General features: G+C 54.7%; 1 protein-coding gene across 3 annotated transcripts in view; it reads left to right on the forward strand.

Moving 5' to 3' along the window:
• Tsnare1 (t-SNARE domain containing 1) overlaps positions 1 to 19074 on the forward strand; it is a 114629-nt gene that overhangs the window by 40130 nt on the left and 55425 nt on the right. For all 3 annotated transcript variants that reach the window (XM_027950814.3, XM_071602085.1, XM_071602086.1), the window contains exons 2-3: positions 3725 to 3868; positions 11872 to 12378. In XM_027950814.3, coding sequence (XP_027806615.3) covers positions 3781 to 3868; positions 11872 to 12378 — 595 coding nt within the window. In that variant the 5' untranslated portion in view covers positions 3725 to 3780. The remainder of the gene's footprint in view (positions 1 to 3724; positions 3869 to 11871; positions 12379 to 19074) is intronic.

Raw genomic sequence — 19074 nt, forward strand, 5'->3', positions numbered from 1 at the left:
GGACTTGCAAGCTGGATGAGGTGGGGCCTACCGTCGAGGCCTGCTGGAGAGCAGACCGCCCAGGGCTTCTCTTGCACCTGGCGGGTCCTGGTGCTGGGGCTGCTCAGCCCCTTTCCAGCTACCCCTCTGCAGTTGTGCCTGGAGACCCGAGTTCTGAATCCCTTCCCACTTCCATCTAAGGAATCTCCCACCTCTCTCAGACCCTCATCAAGTTTTCTTGTGCCCCTTCTCATGAAATCCAGCAGACCCTCTGCCCTTGGCAGCAAATCACAGTAACTGCACCCACCCTCAGAGGCTATCTGGGCCTCTCGTCCCCTGCCCGCCTTGCCTGGCCCTCCTGTGTTGACCCTGCGGCAGCTTCTCTTCCAGGATGTCTCCATAGGAATTCACACAGCAGACCCCGCCTCTGTCCAGCCGACCCAGGGCTTCAGTCATCTTCCGAGCTCCTTGGGGTCCTTCTAGCATAAACAGCTGCCCCTTCTTTTCTGGAGTGGGGAGGGCACAGCACAACCCACCTGCTTTCTCAGCGGGCAGGAAGCCAGGGCTTGCCCTCCCTCCTCCCTCCCTGGGTTCTGGCAGCCCTTTGCTAACTCCACTGCTCTGCCCCTCCAGAGCCCAGCCCCAGCAGCAGTCCCACTGGTGTCCCGCCAGCAGTCCATTCTTGGTACTGGAGCAGCAGGAGACCCACTCCCCACCAGATCTCCTCATGTCCGTCACTTCTGGCCACTGCTGTCTGTCATTCTTAGGAGTGTCCAGATGCCCTCACAGGCGAGAGTGCCCTTTGAGCTCAGAACCTCCTGAGCTGCTGGACTTCCCTGTCTGGGGCTCTAGCTCCCCAAGCTCGCGGGAGGCCCTTTTGGAGTTCTCAGGCTGTTTGGGATGATGCCAGGACGTGTGTTCCTGGGCCAGGCAGGCCTGCACTGCACATAGCGTGACAGTGCCTGGAGCCCAGTGGGCATGCGGGGCATATCTGTGGGATGGTGTGCATGGCAAAGTGAGGTGGCTCTGGGGCATCTTCCAAGGGCTTGAGCACGGCATTGGGTTCTGCCTGACTCCTGTCTGCTAAGGGAGCCCCCAGCAGCCCTCCACCTCATCTCCAGGCAAATTTGTCTGCATGATGTTTCACTGGAATCTTGCAAATGATCTTTAGTACTCTAAAGTTATACATGCATGTAGTTTAGAGAGTAAATGCATTCTACAAGATTAATTAAGAAAAACAGCAATCCCTGGTGCTCCTCTTTTGCCCTCCCCAGAGCCGAGTACGTCTGATTCTGAGAGTAGATTCTTTTGATGTTTATCTTTTCTCTAAATGCTGCATTGCTACTTGATTTTTTTAAAGCATTTAGGCATTATATTGACTTGCAAGATGTGGAGATTGAAGTCTCTTCTCACACCTCTATGTACAGTTACAGGCACGCACACCCCCTCAGGCACTCATGCACTCATGCGTGTGTACACACACACTTGCACATGTTACACTGGTGGCATCCAAGCACACTGTGCACATGCCACGCCACTTCTCACCTCCTGCCTGCCTTTCCGGTTTCCCTGGGTTCCTGATGGCCTTGTGTGCTTGGGTCCTAGACATAGAACCCTCTTCCACTCGGTCTCATGTTTCTTCATATCAGTGGTTTGTTGTCTCATCTTCATGAGGAAGTCTGTCCAGAACCTTCTATGGGGCATGGTCAGTGGGTTGCCCACCTTGTTCAGCCGCAGTCCTGGTTCCCCTTCCTGCCTCTGGTTTAGGCAGTCCCAGCTGACCTCCTTCCTTAGATGACCCCTGCTTTTTATGGAGTACATCGTGAAGTCCTCAAGTCTCCATGGGACTGTGGGGCCTTTGTTATCTGGGCTTCTTCCTCGGGGGGTGGGGAACAGTGCCGTTGTGTCTGGGCACTGCAGCCAGACTGCCTGGCTCTGAAGCCTGTCTCCTCCAGTCACCAGCTGTGTGACCCTGGGCAAGTTAGCCCATGTCTCTGGGCCTTCGTTTCCACACTCTGCAAGGCAAAGGTGACCTTGCCATCTCACAGGGCTTGAGCCTGTGAAGGTGGTGGGCTCAGATGAGGGCTGCTGCTGTGTGTGGGAGTGCTGTCCGTTAACGGTCAGCTTTCTAGGGTTTCTTTTCAGAAGAGTGTGTCTCTCCTTCAAGTTGGGTCCCCGTGTGTCCTCGCTGTACCCACCTAGGTCCCCCTATGAGGCCCTGCTGTGGAGGCCTCCTCGAGGGCTGAGGTCTGCCTCACATGACCTGATCTAACATGGAGCCCTGGGCTCCCTAAGCCCCTCTGGGCCAGCAGTCCTCCACAACCTCTCTCCCCTGAGCCAGTCCCTGAGCCCTACTCCCCGCCCACAGGGCACAAGGCCTCAGGCAGGTCCCCAGGGTTCCCTGGGGCTTGCAGGGTCCCTCTGCCAACTGTATCTCCTGCATAGCTGGATTTCTTTATACCCAGCGACCAGATCAGTATGAGGATGCAGCTTGCCCCAGACCCAGGTGTGTGGCCGAGCCTGCCTAGAGACTGACGTGAGCACAGGTAACTCTCACTGAGGTGCTGTGCTTTGAAAACTGTAGTCATTTTCCATAAAAATATTTAGGTTAGGATAATTGGTTAACCAGTGTTATTTCAAAATGAATTAACAAACAACTGAAAAGTCTGTTTAATTTCAGACGAGTAAATGTCTGTGGATAGACTCCACATAAACTAAAGCTCTTTGGGCCTCAGTGATTCTTAGCAGTGTCCTGGGGGCCTGAGACCAGGATGCTTGGAGTCCCTGCTGCCACTGCTTTGGTGGATGACAGTGCGACCATGCACAGGAGCTGATCCCAGGTGGACTCCTTGGGGATGCAGGGGCATGCTGGCCTTCCTCAGGTGCTGGGACTCAGGCTTGCTTCTTACCCTCTGTGCATCTAGCTCCCTCTGCTCCAGACCCCCTCTTCCTGCAGGGCTGCATGGTTTGTGGGTGGTCACTGTAGGGTCTTCAGAACTGAGGCTGGCCAGACTGCAGGTGTGACAAGTGACAAGCTGGATCTGGAGGGCTGGGGTGTCCCCGGGGGATGCACGCACAGGGACCACCTTAGGGTCTGGGAGCCTGGAGGCGCTGTTCTGGCCGCGTCCAGCCAGAGACCTTCTCATGGCCCCTGGTCATGGCTTGGTTTGGAGGCAGGGTGCCAAGCCGCTGGGTGGCTGGCGTCACTGTGGAGTTGAGAGCTGGGTGCCCTGAGCATGTCATGTGTGCCACGGCTCCTAACAAACCTGGGGAGTAGGTACTTTCACTGCCCTAATTTTAGAGAGGAAGAAACTGAGGCCCAGAGGGATCAGTGGCTTATGGAGAGTGACACAGGTTAACAAATGGCTGGTCAGATCCCCTCTGCAGCCTGACCCCTGCTTTGCCATCCACTAGGGGCCGCTCAGGCAGATGGTGCTGGAGGCAGAGATGCTGCCGGCAGCTTCAGCTCCTGGGCAGCGCCAGTCCATGCGGGCAAGCCAGGGGAAAGCCAGCCACCCCGAAACTTGGTGGAGTGGGAACAGGGGAGCAGGGCTCGGGCGTGTCTTCCTCAGGGCCGTGTTTCTGTGGAGTAAGTGGCTGCTATAAGGGGCTTGGTGGAGCCACTCCCTGGAGGCTGCCATGAATCCAAGGGTTCAGCTGGAAAAAGACACAGAGGACCCATGAAGCCCCTCTCCACCTTGGATCTGGATTTAACCCCTTCTCTTTTTCTTCTTTCCCTCCCCAGTTTTTGTGTTTCTTCCAGCTCTTGAGGACGCTGCCTGCCCTTTCTGCTGTAAGAAGATGTCGTATGGGTCCATCACCAGCGGAGGTGGCCTGGGGACCCGTGGACCTTTCAGGGGATCCTCAAGGCAAGGCTGTCAGCCTCCAGGTAAAGACACACAGCTGGCACCTAGGATGGGTGGGCATGGTGACAATGGGCAGGTCTTCTCCATGTCATGTTCCCTGAGGAGTGTGGCCCATGACCAGAGACTGCTGTGGCTGCCGAGCTCCAGATGCAGGGAGTGTACAGACTGAGGGGCTGTCCTGTGTGGGGGCAGACTGTGGGGTCAGCATTCCTGTGGGGTGAGGAGCTGGCGCTCAGTGCTGAACTGTCGATGGTGCCTGGGTGTCTGGTCGTGGCGGAGCGCATGAATGATGACATCCAGCCTTCTTGATGCTGCCGCGGAGCAGGTGACCATTTGTGTAGCATGTGGAGAAGAAAACTGAGCCCTCACTTGGGGGATGACAGCTCCCTGGGGCTGTGCAGCTGGTGTAGGGCAGGACTGAGATCTACCCTGACACTTCTGAGTGCCAGAGCCCTGCCTGTGTGCGTCACTGAGCTCTAGGCCCCGTCCCCTGCACCTGGCCCTGCCTTGGGCCTCATGGCCACCTCCCTGTTCAGCCCCCTGTAGAGCTGGTGTTGGACAGGGGCTGCTGCCAGTTTTACACATGTGGGTGTGACCTGTAAGGCACCCCTGGCTCCCTTGTTAGGCACGCCCTGGCTGCCAGGCTCATGCGGCTGCAGTCTCTGGTGCAGGGCAACCTCATGAGCTGCCATCTCGAGGTGGGGAAAGACGACATGGAATTTGGGGTGCCTGAGCTCTCTGCTCACCTCCCCCGGCTCTGGGCCAGGGTTAGGGTTCAGCCTAGCGGCTACTGCAAGCCTACATGTGTTGGGCCTGACTCCACTGAGCTCCGGGTGGGGGCTTCTCTGTGGGTTGGGGGACTCTCTTCCCTGTGGCCCTCCAGGCTCCTGGCCAGTGCTCAGTTCCTCAGGCTGCCTGTTCAGAGGAGGAGGCCAGGCATGGGCCACCACTGGGCTTGTCATTGACGTTTAGCTCTGCGTCTCTAGCAAAGAGTGGGGCTGGTGTCTTTCTCACTTGTGGTGGGAAGTGGATGGTACAGGAAGGGTGAGGGTCCCAGACCTCATCAGAAGTGGCCACCTCCCTCTTCCTCATGGGGCCACTGCCATACAGGACCTCCCCTTCCTCTTCCCACAGAACAGCAGCTGCCCAGGCTCCTCCACCCTCAGCCTCCTCTTCTCCACTGCCGGGTGTTGTGTGCCAGGCTGTGTTCTAGGAGCTGGAGGCATGGGGTAGAGGAAGCAGGTGAGCCCCATGCCCTAGGGTCACATTCTGCCTGGGAGAGTTTCTGAGATCACCTCACGTGGGCGCCGTGAACTGTGTGAAGAGCAAGACTGGGCTGGCTAGCCAGGGCTGCTTGAGCCGAGGAGGTGAGGGAGCCTTGGAATGGGGACAGTCTGTGAGCCATCAACTGGAGCCTGGGAGGGGTGGCAGTGAGAGACGTGGGCGGAAGGGCAGCAGGACAGTGTCCGGTCACATGCCTCCTTCCACGGGGCTGGGGCAGCCCTCAGGGTCCTCGGCAGGGTGCAGGGCGAGCGCCTTTCTGAGCCCTCGGTCTGCATGTGTTCTCAGGGCCCTGTGTGCGGTGCACGCTCGTGGTTCAGGTGCAGAATTCATCGATCCTGGGCTACAGATCCGCACATGCCCTTTCAGCCCGCCTCCCTCCCTCCGGGCCCGAGGCCTGTGCGTGTTGCTCTGTTTCCTTAGTGCTGGTTTCGAAGTGGCTTTGGGCCTTATCGAGTGGGATTCGTGTAGTTCTGGGACTTACTTCTCCTCTGCATTTTGTTCCTGAGGCCAAAGGCACAGCCAGGTCTCCTTGGGCTCATTCTCCCGGTGCTCTGCATGCAGCTCTACAGTGCACTGTGGCATCTCTGCCAGCTCCATGTCTGAGGGACGCCTAGGTTGCTTCCCTTTCCATGCCAGCACAGACAGTGGCCAGAGTCTTCAGGGTGGAACGAGGGTGGCAGTCCTGCGGGGTTCCTGTGCGCCTGCTCTTCTCGTGCCGCCCACCCTCTTCCTCCGGCCCCACTCCATGTCTTTGTCAGCACCAAATGGTGTTGGACAGGGCTGTTGCCAGGCTGTTGCCAGTTCACACATGTGGGTGTGAGGCGGTCTGTCTGGCCTCAGTCTGTTTTCCTAGCTCAGGTGGGTGACCTTTCTTGTTTACTGGGCCCTGAGGTCTTTCCTGTAACTCATTGCTCTTGTTTTTATCTTGGATTTGTCTTGTTTTTCTACATTTCCTCTGTGTTGGGGACGGAAACCCTCAATGACGTGCTGTGGACACCCCCGTGGGTCGTGCCTGCTGTGGGCAGGAATTCCCACTCCTCTCGCCTGCACCACTCTCCTGTCAGTTGGTTTAATGATGTGCTTTTGTGTTCTCCAGGAAAGTGACCTCGTTGATGGCGTGAGGTCGTGTGAGCAGGGAGAGGGACTCTAACGTTTTTTCCACGATTTGAGCAGCAAATGGTCCAGACCGTGTATTCTGCCTTTTTCTGCAGAACTGCAGCACTGGCCAAGGAGAGCCAGTGTCCCTTGGGGCCTCTCGGTCAGTTTTCTATTCTGGTGTTAAATCCGTCTTGATTTTTGCAGCTTTCTCGTAATTCTCTGTTTTCCAGGGCAGGTTGCCCTTCTCATTGCAGTATAGAAATGCCTTATGTATTTTGGGCTTTCTGTTATTGAACATGAAGTTGAGAATCAGTGTGTCACATTCCTGGGTTTGGCTGGCTGGCTCTGGGTCCGCCTGCCGAGGCACAAGCCTGCACGGGGACCTCCTACCCTGAGCCCACGGCATGTTGTCTTTGGATGTGTGGTCTTCTTTCACGTCTTTTGATAGAGCCTTGTCATTTTCTCCATGAAGATTTACATATCTTAAATTTGTTTCAACAGAAGAAGAACAACAAAAACATGCTGCTATTTGGCTGCTATTTTCGGTGGTACTCTTCAGAGTATGACACTTCTCCAAATGTTTGTTGCTGGTGTACATATACAGTTGTTATTTTAAAAAGCAGCGTCCAGAGATTTTATTTAATTTAAATGTTTTGCTCTTTTAACTTTTTAAACATGGATACTTTCAAACATACAAAAGTAGACATGGTGATGTGTCTACCCCCAGGGCAGCCTTCTGTGTTCTCTGTTGCTACTCCCCACTCCTGCCCGGCTGAGCTTGTCTGGTCACCTGGCCTGAACATCTAGTTGTCTCCAGTGACAGGGTTCCAGTGCTGCAGTGTGTCTCAGCCTCGATGCTGGGTCACTGAGTTCTCCCGTGGCTGTTCTTGTGACACTTCTGTGTACCTTCTGAGCCCATGATCGCCTGGGTGCCTCCATCTCGATTTCTTTTGCCTCGAGGTCTGTTTGCTGGAGGGAGCAGGCTTCTGTGGAGTGTGGCCGACCTCTGCCCACTGTTTTGCACGCAGCTTCTGCTAAACTCCTCTCCCTAATGGCCGTGACTTGTCCGCTGCATCTCCTCAGTTTCCTGTAAGATGATGTCGTTGTCTCTTCCTGTCCCTGGCTTCGTCCTGTTTGTTTTCTTCCCTTCCTGAGCTAGCTGGAGCCTCTCTCCGAGGATTGATGGAATTGGTGACTGTAGATGGTGCCCTGACTTACGAAGGGTCCTGCCCCCATGAGCCATCATGAGCGTGAATATGCTGGTGTTCCTCCCTGGCATGCCCAGTCTCCCTGAGGTGCTCAGGACCCTGCAGTACCTACAGCTGGGAGCAGATGGCCTCACACCAAGGCTGTCTTAATGAAGTGTTGACTCCTGACGCACGGAGACTGGCGTCTGCAGACACCTGGTGCAGGACTTCAAGGCATGGTGTCCAGAAGGCTGTGGCAGCACAGCAATCTGTGGAGTTGTAGTAGCTTCCTTGGTGATCGTGGGATTGTCTGGATCTGCCCAGAATTGCAGGGGAGGGTCCCCTGTGTGTCACCAGCCCAGGAAAAGGTCACAGTCCAGACCTTGATTTCTAGTAACTGCTTTCCCACTCACAGTGAAAAGTCCGGCCGAACCGTCCCGAGTCACGACCCTCATGTATTCCTGTGAATTTGTGGGCACATAGGACTGTGTGTTTCTGGGATTTTGCTGGGAGACTGGTTTTGTTTGTAAGAGTTCTGACTTCCTGTTAAGTTCCCTTGTAGTAAAAATCTGTTCAGGTTTTTGTTTCTCCTTGGGTCATTTTTTTAAGTGGCATTTTCTGGAAAAGCATCTGCTTCATCCAGATGTTCCCGTGTATTGAGGTGGAAGGAATGTGCACAGAGCTTGTCCTGGCCAGGTGCCACGTGGGCAGCACCCTGGGTGGACTGGAGCGCAGACTCCAAATAGCCTGCTCTGGGCCCAGCACCATCTGAAGGTAGCAGGCGAGTTGGCCCCTGCGCTGGGCCACCTGGGGTCCAGGTTGAGTGAGTTGCTTCCTGTGTAGCCAGGGCCTCAGGAGGCACGCAGTGGCCAGTCGCCCTTGTTTGACTCAGGTTGTCAGTGTCCGAGTGATGTCCCCTTCACTCCTGACAGTGTGTTCGCCTTCCCGTTTTCCTCTTTGAAATAGGTGTACAGATCTCTCTGTGATGTGACTTCTTCAGAAAGACTTCATCTTTCTGCTACATGTTAGCTTCAAATTTTAATTAATTTCTGCTTGTATTTTCTTTATTTTCCTCCCCTTTTCTCGAATTGATGCCATTTTATTTTTTCTGACTTGCAGATTGGATGTTTTTCTTGTTCATAGGCAATACTCAGCTTTTATTCTTTCCTAATAAAAGTATTTAAAATAAATAAATTTCCAAAGAGGTACACTTAGTTGAATACCACACATTTTAAAACAGAGTAATTTAAAAATTTTTTAGTTCTAAATATTTTCTAATTTCAATTAGGATTTCTTTGACCCAGGGATTATTTACAAATAGATTTACTAATTTCTAAGCATATGTATTTTTTTTCATGTCTTTTAAAAGTGATTTCTAGTGTAATTTCATTTCCATCAGAAAAAGGCTGGTGTTGTCTTGACATGTTGACTTTTCACACTGGGGCTTTGTCAGGGTGCTGGTGGGGTCTTAGCTCACTCTTTGGTGCAGTCCCCTCTACCGTGGTTGGTCTGTGAAGGCTTCGGTGGGGCTGGCTGGAGAGGCCCAGTTACTTCCAGGCAGGACAGCGGGGAGACAGACAGCTGTGGAGGGACATGCCTGCAGGGTGAGGACAGCTACATTTACCCAGTCTCTGCTGGGCACCGAGGTCCTGTTTCCCCGTCCGTAATTATGCAGCTTTAGGGCTTGTTCTCCGTTGAACTGTCTGGTCCCAGAGCAGCCAGCTTGGGGCGCCCGGAATGTTCCCTCTCTCAGCCTCCTTTTGGATTCCGTCTTAGGGAACAGTCAGTGAGGCAGGCAGAGGTGCTCACCATAGCATGGTTTCACAGTGCCAACTCAGAAAGACTGTACGTACCAGTGCAGGGGTGCGGTCCACTAAGTGGCAGTCCATAATGCAGTCTGACACCTCACTAAAATCTTAGTGTAGTGGGGCACTGGCACAGCCGATGTGACCCAGCCACTTGGGAGTGAAGGCAAGAGGGTTGTGAGTTCAAAATTAAAAGTAAAAAGGGGCTGGGGATGTAGCTTAGTTGCAGAGGGTTCAATTCTTAGTACCCCCCTCCCCCGCAAAAAATTAAAATAAACCACAGTGTTGAAGGACCTTGAATGATTTGCTATGTGTTACAATTAGTGACAAATGTGGTAAATAAAAAAAGCAAAGCCATATACAGTATTTTAACAGGTTAACATTTATCTGGGGATATCTTTTTTTTTTTTTAATTTATAGTTGTAGATGGACAGCATGCCTTTAATTGTTTAGTTTTTTATGCGGTTCTAAGGGTTGAACCCAGTGCCTCACACATGCTAGGCAAGTGCTCTGTTACTGAGCTACAGCCCTAGCCCCATCTGGGGATATCTTGGTTGCAAATAATTTATTTTTAAATTCATAATTGTCTGCATTTTTAAAAAAGTATTTATCTTTATTTATTTTTGTGTGGTGCTGAGGATTGAACCTACTGTCTCACATGTGCAAGGTGGGCACTCTACCACTGAGCTACAGCCCCAGCCCTAATTGTCTGCATGTAATTTGTATTATTCTACTCTAAAACAATAAATGTCCCAGGCTTGTCCACCCCCAAGTTCAAGGTTTGTGTGATTCAGGTGATCACACTGGACCAGCCCTTGTAGGGGTGTTTGGGGGATCCCTGTGAGATAATGGGCCCTGCAGCCTGGCTGGGGTGGCCGGGTGCTGGCGTGGTGAGATGCGTGATGGTGGGGGCGCAGGCAGGGCAGTGTGGGTCCCCACTGCTGAGCAAATGGTGGTCCCAGTCACTGAGGGTCTGTACCTCCTCCTAGGCTGGGTCGTGCTGGGCAGTGACTGCTGGGTGGAGACTGTGTCTCCTGCAGGGAGAGCGTGGGAAGGGGGCCCTGCAGGTTCTCAGACACTAGGCGTAGGTCCGGGCATCACCCCCGTCTGTGATTGGCCAGGGCTGCATCTGTGGCCTTTCTCCCCAGGTGTCCAGAGCATTTGCTCTTATTCTGTCTCTGAAGATCACCTGGTGCGGTTCTTTGTCCTGTGGGAGCCTCCACCCCTAGAGCAGCTAGATTGCATCCTTCCCTCTCTCCTCCCTGACTTAGCTGTTTCTCTGCTGTGGCTAAAGGATCTGACCAGAACAACTGTAGAGGCTCACAGAGGTCTTAGTCCATAGAAGGCTGGCTCCATTCCTCAGGGCTTGAGGGGAGGTGGAACAGCATGGTGGAAGAGTTGGCAGAAGGAAGCAGCTCACATGTTGATCAGGAAGCAGAGAGAGTTTCTATCCCCCAGATACAAAATATATACCCCAAGGCCAAGTCCCACCTCCTCCACCCATTCCCTACCACTCCAGTTACCACTCAGATAATCCTCATTAAGGGATTAATTCACTGATTGGGTCAAGACTCACAATCCAATCATTTCTCCTCTGAACCTTCTTGCATTGTCTCACACATAAGCTTTTGGGGTACACTTCACATCCAAACCATAATACTGCCCTCCTGGCTGGTCTCCTCGTCCCAAGGCAGAACTGGAGTATGTGTGGCCATTTCTGGACAGTGAGCCAGGAGGCCTGGGTCCCCTCGCAGAGTCTGTAAGACCAGGGTAGCTTGGGGCAGTGCAGCCCTCAGGCAGGTGTACGGTGGAGGAGGCACAGGGAAGGTGGCCTCTGCAGAAGGGCCTGGGTGGACTTTCCTCCTGCCAGAGAGGCCTCTTCTTGGTGCTTCTAGGGAACTGGCCAGGGGGACAGGGCAGAGCTGTTGGTCTTGCATGCTTCTCTTGAGGGGGCTTAGGTACCTTAAAAAAGTCTGCCCCGAAAGTCTTCCAGCATTGGGGGCTGTGCCCCTGCCTGTGGGAAGCCCACCCTTGCTCCTACGGAGCTGAGTATTTTCTTGGCAGCAGACCGGGCCCTTGCCTCCAGGAAGCCCCAGCTTGGAGACAAAGCTCATGGGTAGGGAAAGACAGGGAGGCTCTGGTGCTGCTTGCTGGCCTGGCCGGGGCCCCGGTGGGCTGGGGCGGGAGGGCTGTGGCACACTGGGTGGCAGGGGAGCGTACTGCAAATCAGGCTTTCTCTCCTGCTGCTGCCATGCTCCAGCGTGGGCATGGAGGCCAAGGTCAGTGCCCACTGGGCTCATGAGGCTGTGCTTTGGCAGGCGGCCAGGTGTAGATGGCACTCTGGCCTTTTGCTGGCAAGGGCTGTTCTCAGGCAGGGGTTGTCCTAGGGGTAGCCCCAGCGGGATGGACAGGGCCCAGGGGTGGCTGTCCCTGCCTTTCTGCCATGGTGGTGAAGAAGAAGAGAAGACAGGCAGGCCAATGGAAGCTAGGGGGTCTTGAACCCAGGACTCTGGGTGCCCAGCAGGGAGGTAGTCAGGAGCAGGCAGCTGTGTCCTGAAGCAGCAACCACAGAGGAGGTGCCCTGGGAGCTCTGCCGAGCTGCCACCCCCGCCAGGTCCAGGGGCCTAAACACCCGCTTTGGTGCCTTTCCAGGACTAGGCGCTGCCTCCAAGGGCCGCCGGACCCTGGAGCCCGCCTCGCCCCCTGCCTCTGGTCCGAGGAAGGACCCTGCTCTGGGGCCCCCTGGCCGGAGGGCGGGACCGAGTGCCAGCCGGGCCAAGAAGAGGAAGCCCAACTTCTGCCTGCAGGAGACGGAGGTGCTGGTGTCCAAGGTCAGCAAGCACCACCAGCTGCTGTTTGGCACGGGGCTGATGAAGGCCGAGGCCACCCGTAGGTACCGCGTGTGGAGCCGCATCCTGCAGGCTGTGAATGCCCTGGGCTACTGCCGCCGTGACGTCGTTGACTTGAAGCACAAGTGGCGGGACCTGCGTGCTGTTGTGCGGCGCAAGCTGGGCGACCTCCAGAAGGCCACCCCTGATCCTGGCCTGGGCTCCGGCAAGCCACAGGCCTTGGTCCTCACACCTGTGGAGCAGGCAGTGGCCAAGACCTTCTCCTGCCCAGCCCTGCCTGCCGAGGGCATTGGCCTCGAGCTGCCCAAAGGTGAGTTCCTGGGCCAGCTCGCCCTCCAGACCTGTGCGGTGGCCAGAGGGAGGGTGGCTGCACCTTGGCCGCATTGCTACACCTTACTCCACAGTGGTCTCCTCCCTGTCCATGTCTTCCTCTGTCCCCACTGTTGTCATTCAGAATGTCCTCGTTCATTGTTCTTTGCCCCACTCCCTCGTTCACTTATGCCTGTTCATGATGTTCAGACATCTTTAATGTGCCAAGGTGCTCAGAAGTGGGTGGTGACTGCCCACCTAGCTCTTGCCAGGGCCCGCCTTGCCCTGTCCTGGAGCCACGCGGAGCACAGGGACAAGTGAGCCTACTTCTCTTCTCCCAGTCATTTAGGCAGTCTCTTCAATGTGATGGGAGTAAGAGATGTTGGGATCGTAACCACTGCTGAGTTACAGGAATTTCAAAGCTGGATATTTTGCTGCTTTTTCCTGTCCTATTCATTAAAAAAAAAAAAAAATGCTCACTGTGACTTGCTAAGTTGGTTCAATGACCTGGTTTCAGAGCTGTAATGTGAGATAATGCTGCTGTGTGATGGTATTTATTTTTTTATCTAGTTATTATCATGGATTATACCCAGGGGCACTTAACCACTGAACCACATCCCCACCCCATTTTGTTTTTTTATTTATAAGTTGCTTAGGGTCTTGCTAAGTTTCTGAGGCTGGCCTTGAACTTGAAATCCTTCTGCTTATTTATTTTTAAGAGGGGGCCTGTTGCTGTGTTTGACAGGTTGGCTCTGAATACCTGGGCTCAAGCCGATTTCCAGTCTCAGCCTCCAAGTGGCTGGGATGCAGGAGGGTGCCACCGTACCCTACGCTATGTTCCTGCCCGTCAGAGACCTCAGTCCTGGTGGATTCAACCTCCTGCATTATGGTGGGCAGGTTGAGACCTGGGGGAAGGGTTTGCCCAGGGCTGCCCAGGGCCTTTCTTGGAGCACCCAGAGGGTGTAACTCTGGGGGCAAATGACAGGTTGGGGAGGTCAAGAGAGGTCAGTTAGGCCTGAAGTCCAGGAGCTCTGAGTGGGGCCCAGATATGTGCAGGTGTGGGTGACTCCTAGGCCATGGCAGCAGCTGCTGTACTAGGCCAGGAAGGAGTTGTGGGCCCTGCAGAGGATCCCAGTTGTGGAGGGTCAAGGCCCTGTTCTGCAGGGCCTGCAGTGTGATATCGGGTTACAATATCTCCAGAGCTCAGGGCTGTGGCTGGATGACCATGACGGTCCCTAGTGTGTGTGCTCAGATCTGCTCTGCCGCCCAGGGGCGTGTGCAGAGCTGGCAGGCCTGCACAGTGTCTGAACAGGTGCTCCAGGCCCCTGGCCTGAGGGTGGGCCTTGGAGAGCTTTGAAACCAGGTCCTAAAAACAGGTAGAGAACTTAAGACTTGTGAAGATGGTGCCATCTGACTAGCAGCTGGCATGTGTACTGTCCCCTTCTCCGACACCAGCACCTGCCTGGTCCCCACCCTGTGCTGGACAGTCTTCTGGCTGCTGTTCCTTGTTTTCTGCAGGACGTGGTGTCCTGGAAGCTGTAGGACCTGCCCGTGTGCTGTCAGGTGGTGGGGGCCCTGGGATCTCTGGGGCAAGGTCTGGAAAGGTCCCTGGGTCCAGACTGTGGGGCCCTCACTTGCTTCCTGCAGAGGTGAGGTTGAGGGGCTGCCTGAGGCCACACAGCCAGGGTCTTGCTAAGTTGAGCTGGTGCTGGGCCTTTGGCAGGCACCACAGTCTCTTATTTTATTATTTTATTTCTTAAATGAAATAATAGTCACACATCAGAATTCGCCATTTCACCCTTACGGTGTGTAGTTCAGTGGTTTTCAGCATATTCTTGCCGTCATGCGTCTGTCACCTCTGTGTAACTCTAGAGCAGATCTTGTCACTTGCAGGCAGCCCGTGCTCTCTAGCATCCGCTTCCTGCCCCTGGCCTTGCATGATCTGGCTCTTCTGTGGTGGCACCTCCCATGCACCTTCATGTTGCTGGTGACTCTTCCAGCCTCAACCTTCTCTTCTGGAGAGTGGGATTGAGTGCTCCGCAGTCGGTGCTGTTGGCGTTTGGGGACAGTCTTCACAGGGCGGTGCTTCTACTTAGGCGGGGATTGACACCTAGGAGTTGAATTGCGGCTTTGACCAACAGCACACTGTTTTTCCCAGTGCTTGTACCTGAGCAGTGGGAGCGAGCGCACTTGCTCTCCACCCTTGCCAGAGCTGGCGTCGTGGGACTTCGGGGGTCCAGGCACCGTGGGTGGTGAGGACTGGTGTCTGGTTGGTTGAGGTTGGGTTTGCCTTTCCCTGGTGTGGAGCGTCCTGCTGTGTGTACTGGCTATTTGTAGTGTCTATTTGAACCCATCGCAGTGTGATATCGGGTTACAGTGTCACTGAGCTCATTATTCTGAACATTATGTTATCTTGTCACGTGTCTGAATTTGAATATTTTCTTCAGACTATGGCTTGTCTTTGTTTTTGCAGGTGAAAAGTCTCACTGTTTGAGCAGTTTCTCCCTCTGTGCCTTTGTTTGTGTCCTGCCTCATAAGTCTTTGCCCACTCCCAGGCTGTGAGAAGTCCCTGCTGCTCTAAGTGTAGAAGTTCTGGGCCTCAGGCTTCTGCACTTGAACCTGTGACGCACACTGAGTCAGCATTGTGCGTGGTGGGTTTGGGTCAGTTGGGTTTTAGGTGCTGGGCTGCTTTGCTGTCTCTGTCTCAGGCAGATGGCCGTTCACTTGGCTGCCCACTTGCTTCCGTCTATCTGAATGTCTGTTGGAGTAAGTTGTAGGTTAATCCCGTGAGACTGCCAGAGACCCCAAGTCTCCTCTCTGCTGGTCTGCAGTGGCGCTCCCCTCCTCTCCTGGGGGCTGGCTGCTCTGCATTGGCTCTTTTGTCCTTGGTTAGTCTGGTTTAAGTTTGTGGTCTTAGAATTAGTCTGATGTAAATGTATTGATTTTATTCATCATTTGAGAGAACCTGATTATATTGATTTTCTCCATGTCTATTGAATTATGTCTGATCATCTTTGTTTTTTGTTCCTTTTGTTTATTTAGGTTCATTTTGCTTTTGTTAGATAATCGACTTAGGCCCATTCTTATTTTCTAATATGTTTGTTGCTATAAACTTTCTTTTTTGCATTGCTTTACTTATATAAATATGTCACATTTTCATTTCATTCATTTAAAATATTTTCTGGTTTCCCCTGTGATTTAGTCTACGTGGCGTTCATTTAGATGTGTGCTGTTTAATGTGAAGTAATGATGTATGCTGGCAGATTTCTTTTTGCTGCTGATCTCTAGTTAATTCTGTTGTGTTCAGAGAATGTATTTTTCATGATGTCCACTCTCACAGATATGTCTGTGGCCTTGCTGTCTGTGTGTCCACCTCGGCGCGTCCTCCAGGTGCACTGACTTGTGCAACAGGGCACCCCCCATGTGCGCTCAGGTTGCACTCAGAGGCGTGTTCTCCTCACCTGAGTCCTTGCCCATTTTTTGTCCACAACTGTTGACTGGGGGTGCAGGGTTGGGGGTCGACTCGGGACTCCGCTGTGGGTTGAGGTTCCTTCTTGCAGTTGTCAGTTTGTGCACCTGTGTTTCTGGGGCGGGGGGATGCGGGTTCCCGTGTGTTTGGGTCTGTTTTGTCTCTTCTCCAGGTTGCAGGTGTCCTGCCTTTGGCTCTACCTGGGAGGAGTGCAGCTGCTCTGGCTCCATGCGAGAGCTTGCGTATCAACAGCAGGGCTTTGGAGTAGTTGTGCAGTGGAGTCTTCCCTTCCTCTGATTGGACAGTCTCTGTTTTCTGATTGCAGTGGTTGAGATGTGCTGTCCGCCAGAGCCTCTGGAGATAGCGGGAGTGTTGTGCTCTGTGCACACGTGGCTGTGGCGGCCGAGGAACTGGATTTATAATGGTATTCAATCGCAATATAGTTCATGCCAGCTCTCTGCCCCGGCTGGCGGCTCGGGCCTGGCTGGGCACGTTGGCTCCTTTATCTTTAGTGTGATGCTGTGTGTTTCTGTTTGAATCTGCCGCCTTGGTGTTTGCCCCCTGCATTGCCCTTCTGTCTCTCTCCCCTGCCCCTGTCCTGGAGTAGTGAGTGCTGCTCAGGGTTGGTGTCACTTCTCTGACCCGCTGCAGCTTCCCCTGCCTCCCTGTGCTCTGCAGTCTGGAGTGGCTTCAGTCTGGGGGGTCTGGGCTGGCCCCCTTTTCTCCATCAGCCCTAAACTGTCCTCTGCCCCGAATGAGAGCAGCTTAGGTGGGAATTGTGTGGCTCCTTTGTCACATCAGAGAGTGGCCACCTATGGCTGTGTGACCTGGGAGGGCAAGGGGCAGAGAGGAGGACTAGCATATTTTCCTCTGCCCTTCCACACTTTGTGTGCTGAGGAGGTGACTCCACAGCACATCTTCTCTTAGTGAATGCTGACATGCGTGTGTTGGGTGAAGGGCATCTGTGCTGTTGAGGCGGAGACCCACAGGAGATGGGGCACGTGTCGCTCCTGTACCGCAGTCCAGCCAGGCCAGGTGGGCAGTGTACGCCCTCTCCCCAAGGGTGCTGTCCTTCATCTGCGTGGTCACAGCAGAGTTGCACCCCACGGCATCCCAGCCAGGACAGGAGGACTGAGTGAGAGGCAGCCGTCGGGTGGCTGTTTCTTTTAAGCGTGTGAGAGGGAGCTCGCACACTTCACTTCTCAAATTCTGGGGTGGTGGGTCATGGGGAGCGAGAGTCAACCTCTTTGATTGCAAGGGAGGCTGGGAAATGCCCATAGCTATGTGGCTACCTGCCCAGGATTTCAGAGAGATGGCCCACAGTGCCCTAGCTTACATGGCCAGGCGGTCTCTGCCAGTGTTCCCTGTGGTGTTGCTCTTGTCTGCTGAGATGGGGACTCTGCACAGGTGCCCTCCCCAGATTTTGGTGGAGGGCAAAGAGCCAATTCTGGGATGGACGCTGTAGCTGTCTTTGCTCTGTGTCTGGGCCTTCGGGCCTCCATCTTCATCATCAACACACATCTCTCCCCTCCTGTGATGACTGCACCCCGGGGTGCCAGCTGGCAACCCTGCCTTGGCTCTGCAGCCCGGCCCTCCTGTTTTCCCTGTGATCTCATTCTCCGGGTCCCCCAGCAGGGTCAGAAGTAACCCAGTGCTTCTGCTCTGTGCCCAGATGCCTGTGCTCCCCTCTGGGGGCAGGGCCTCCTGGGCTGCCCACACCTGTGTTCTGCATCAGGCCTTGGCAGCTTGGACCCTGGACCAGAGCTGGGTTGCACACCTCTCCCATGCCAGCCAGGACACACTGGACGAGTCCACGACCTCCAGCTTGCTGGGCCACCAGGGCTCTGCAGTGACCGGGCGGCTGCACAGAACTTAGAGAGCCCCAAGAGCCGTGTGCTCCTGGGTGTAGCCAGGCTGGCCCCTGGGCTCTCAGCTCAGCTTTCTGGATGCAGGCCACCCCCCATCCCCCAGCCCTGGGCTCAGTGTCCTTCCACCACATGGACACCTCTGATAACGAGGCAGATGGTGTCTGCCCTCGGTGCCAAGCTCTGCCCTATGAAGGCCGGCCTCTGGCCCTTGTGGGGAGTGCTGATCCAGCCCTGTGGCTATGGAGCCTTGTTGCTGTCTCCCTGGTTGCCTAGAGGCAGCATCTGCAGCCCGCCCAGCCACTGCATGCAGGGCTGTGTGCCTGGAAGATGTGTTCCTGTGGGAGCAGCAGTGCCAGCACCAGGTACTGTGTCGGGGCAGGACTTGTGTGAGCCAGGGCGGAGCTAGTGAGCCACAACACTTGCTGGAAGAGGCTGTCCCAGCCACGGCCTTCAGAAAAAGAAAAGGGTGGGGATGGATGCTGCCCTGTAGCCTGGGGAGGGTCTGTCCCCTCCGGCATAAACTGCCATGTCACCTAAACTTGGGTCTTGTGGAGAGCAAGGGTGCTTGGAGCCAAAGAGCTCCTTGGTTTCTTTTTGCAGACAATAAAAAATGGGAGTGGCTGTTGTCTGCGCTTTGGCTCCATGCCTTTGTGTAGGAAAACTGTCATGATCCCCCTTCCACAGCTGAGAACTTGAGGCTGTGAGAGCCCCCGTGACAGGTCCCAGAACCCAAGCCGTGGATGGCAGGCTGGCTTTGGGAGGAGATCTCAGGCTTGGAGGGGCCTCCCCAAGGGGGTGTGTGTGGCAGTGGCGTGTGGTGGAGTCCTGCCTCCTAGAGCACTGCCATCGGCTGTGGGGCTGCCCCACACTCACAGCCACTGAGGGCTTGTCTTGGAGGCCAGGAGGCAGCTTCTACTGCCCCAGTGATCTTGCTACAGTTCTGCCCCAAGTGCCCTGCCTTGGCAGATGGGGACCGTGAGTGTTTCCTTACTGGTCAGCGGTCACTCCTCCTACTGCACTCTTCAGCTGCCCTCTGTTCTGCCTCAGCTGCCACCTGCACATGTTGGTGCCATGTCGGCCACAGGGGTGGCCAGGACTGACCAAGCTGGGTGGGAGGGAGCTGGAGCCGCAGTGAACCAATACAGAGGAGTGAGGCTTCCTTGAGGCAGCAGAGGCAGGCAGTCATGAGCGGAAGGGGGCAGGTGTCTCTGGATGAGGGGGCTCAGGAGGGCTTGTGAGGGTAAGGGCACAAGGAACTGTCCTCAACCGGGAGGTGCTAGTGAGAACTGGCCCATCTGGAAGGCAGGTCTTGTCAGGCTTCTCAGGCTCCCTGTCCTCCATAGTAAGTCCTCATCTCCTG

This window comes from Marmota flaviventris, chromosome 15, assembly GCF_047511675.1.
Source record: "Marmota flaviventris isolate mMarFla1 chromosome 15, mMarFla1.hap1, whole genome shotgun sequence".
NCBI classification, from domain to species: Eukaryota; Metazoa; Chordata; class Mammalia; order Rodentia; family Sciuridae; genus Marmota; species Marmota flaviventris.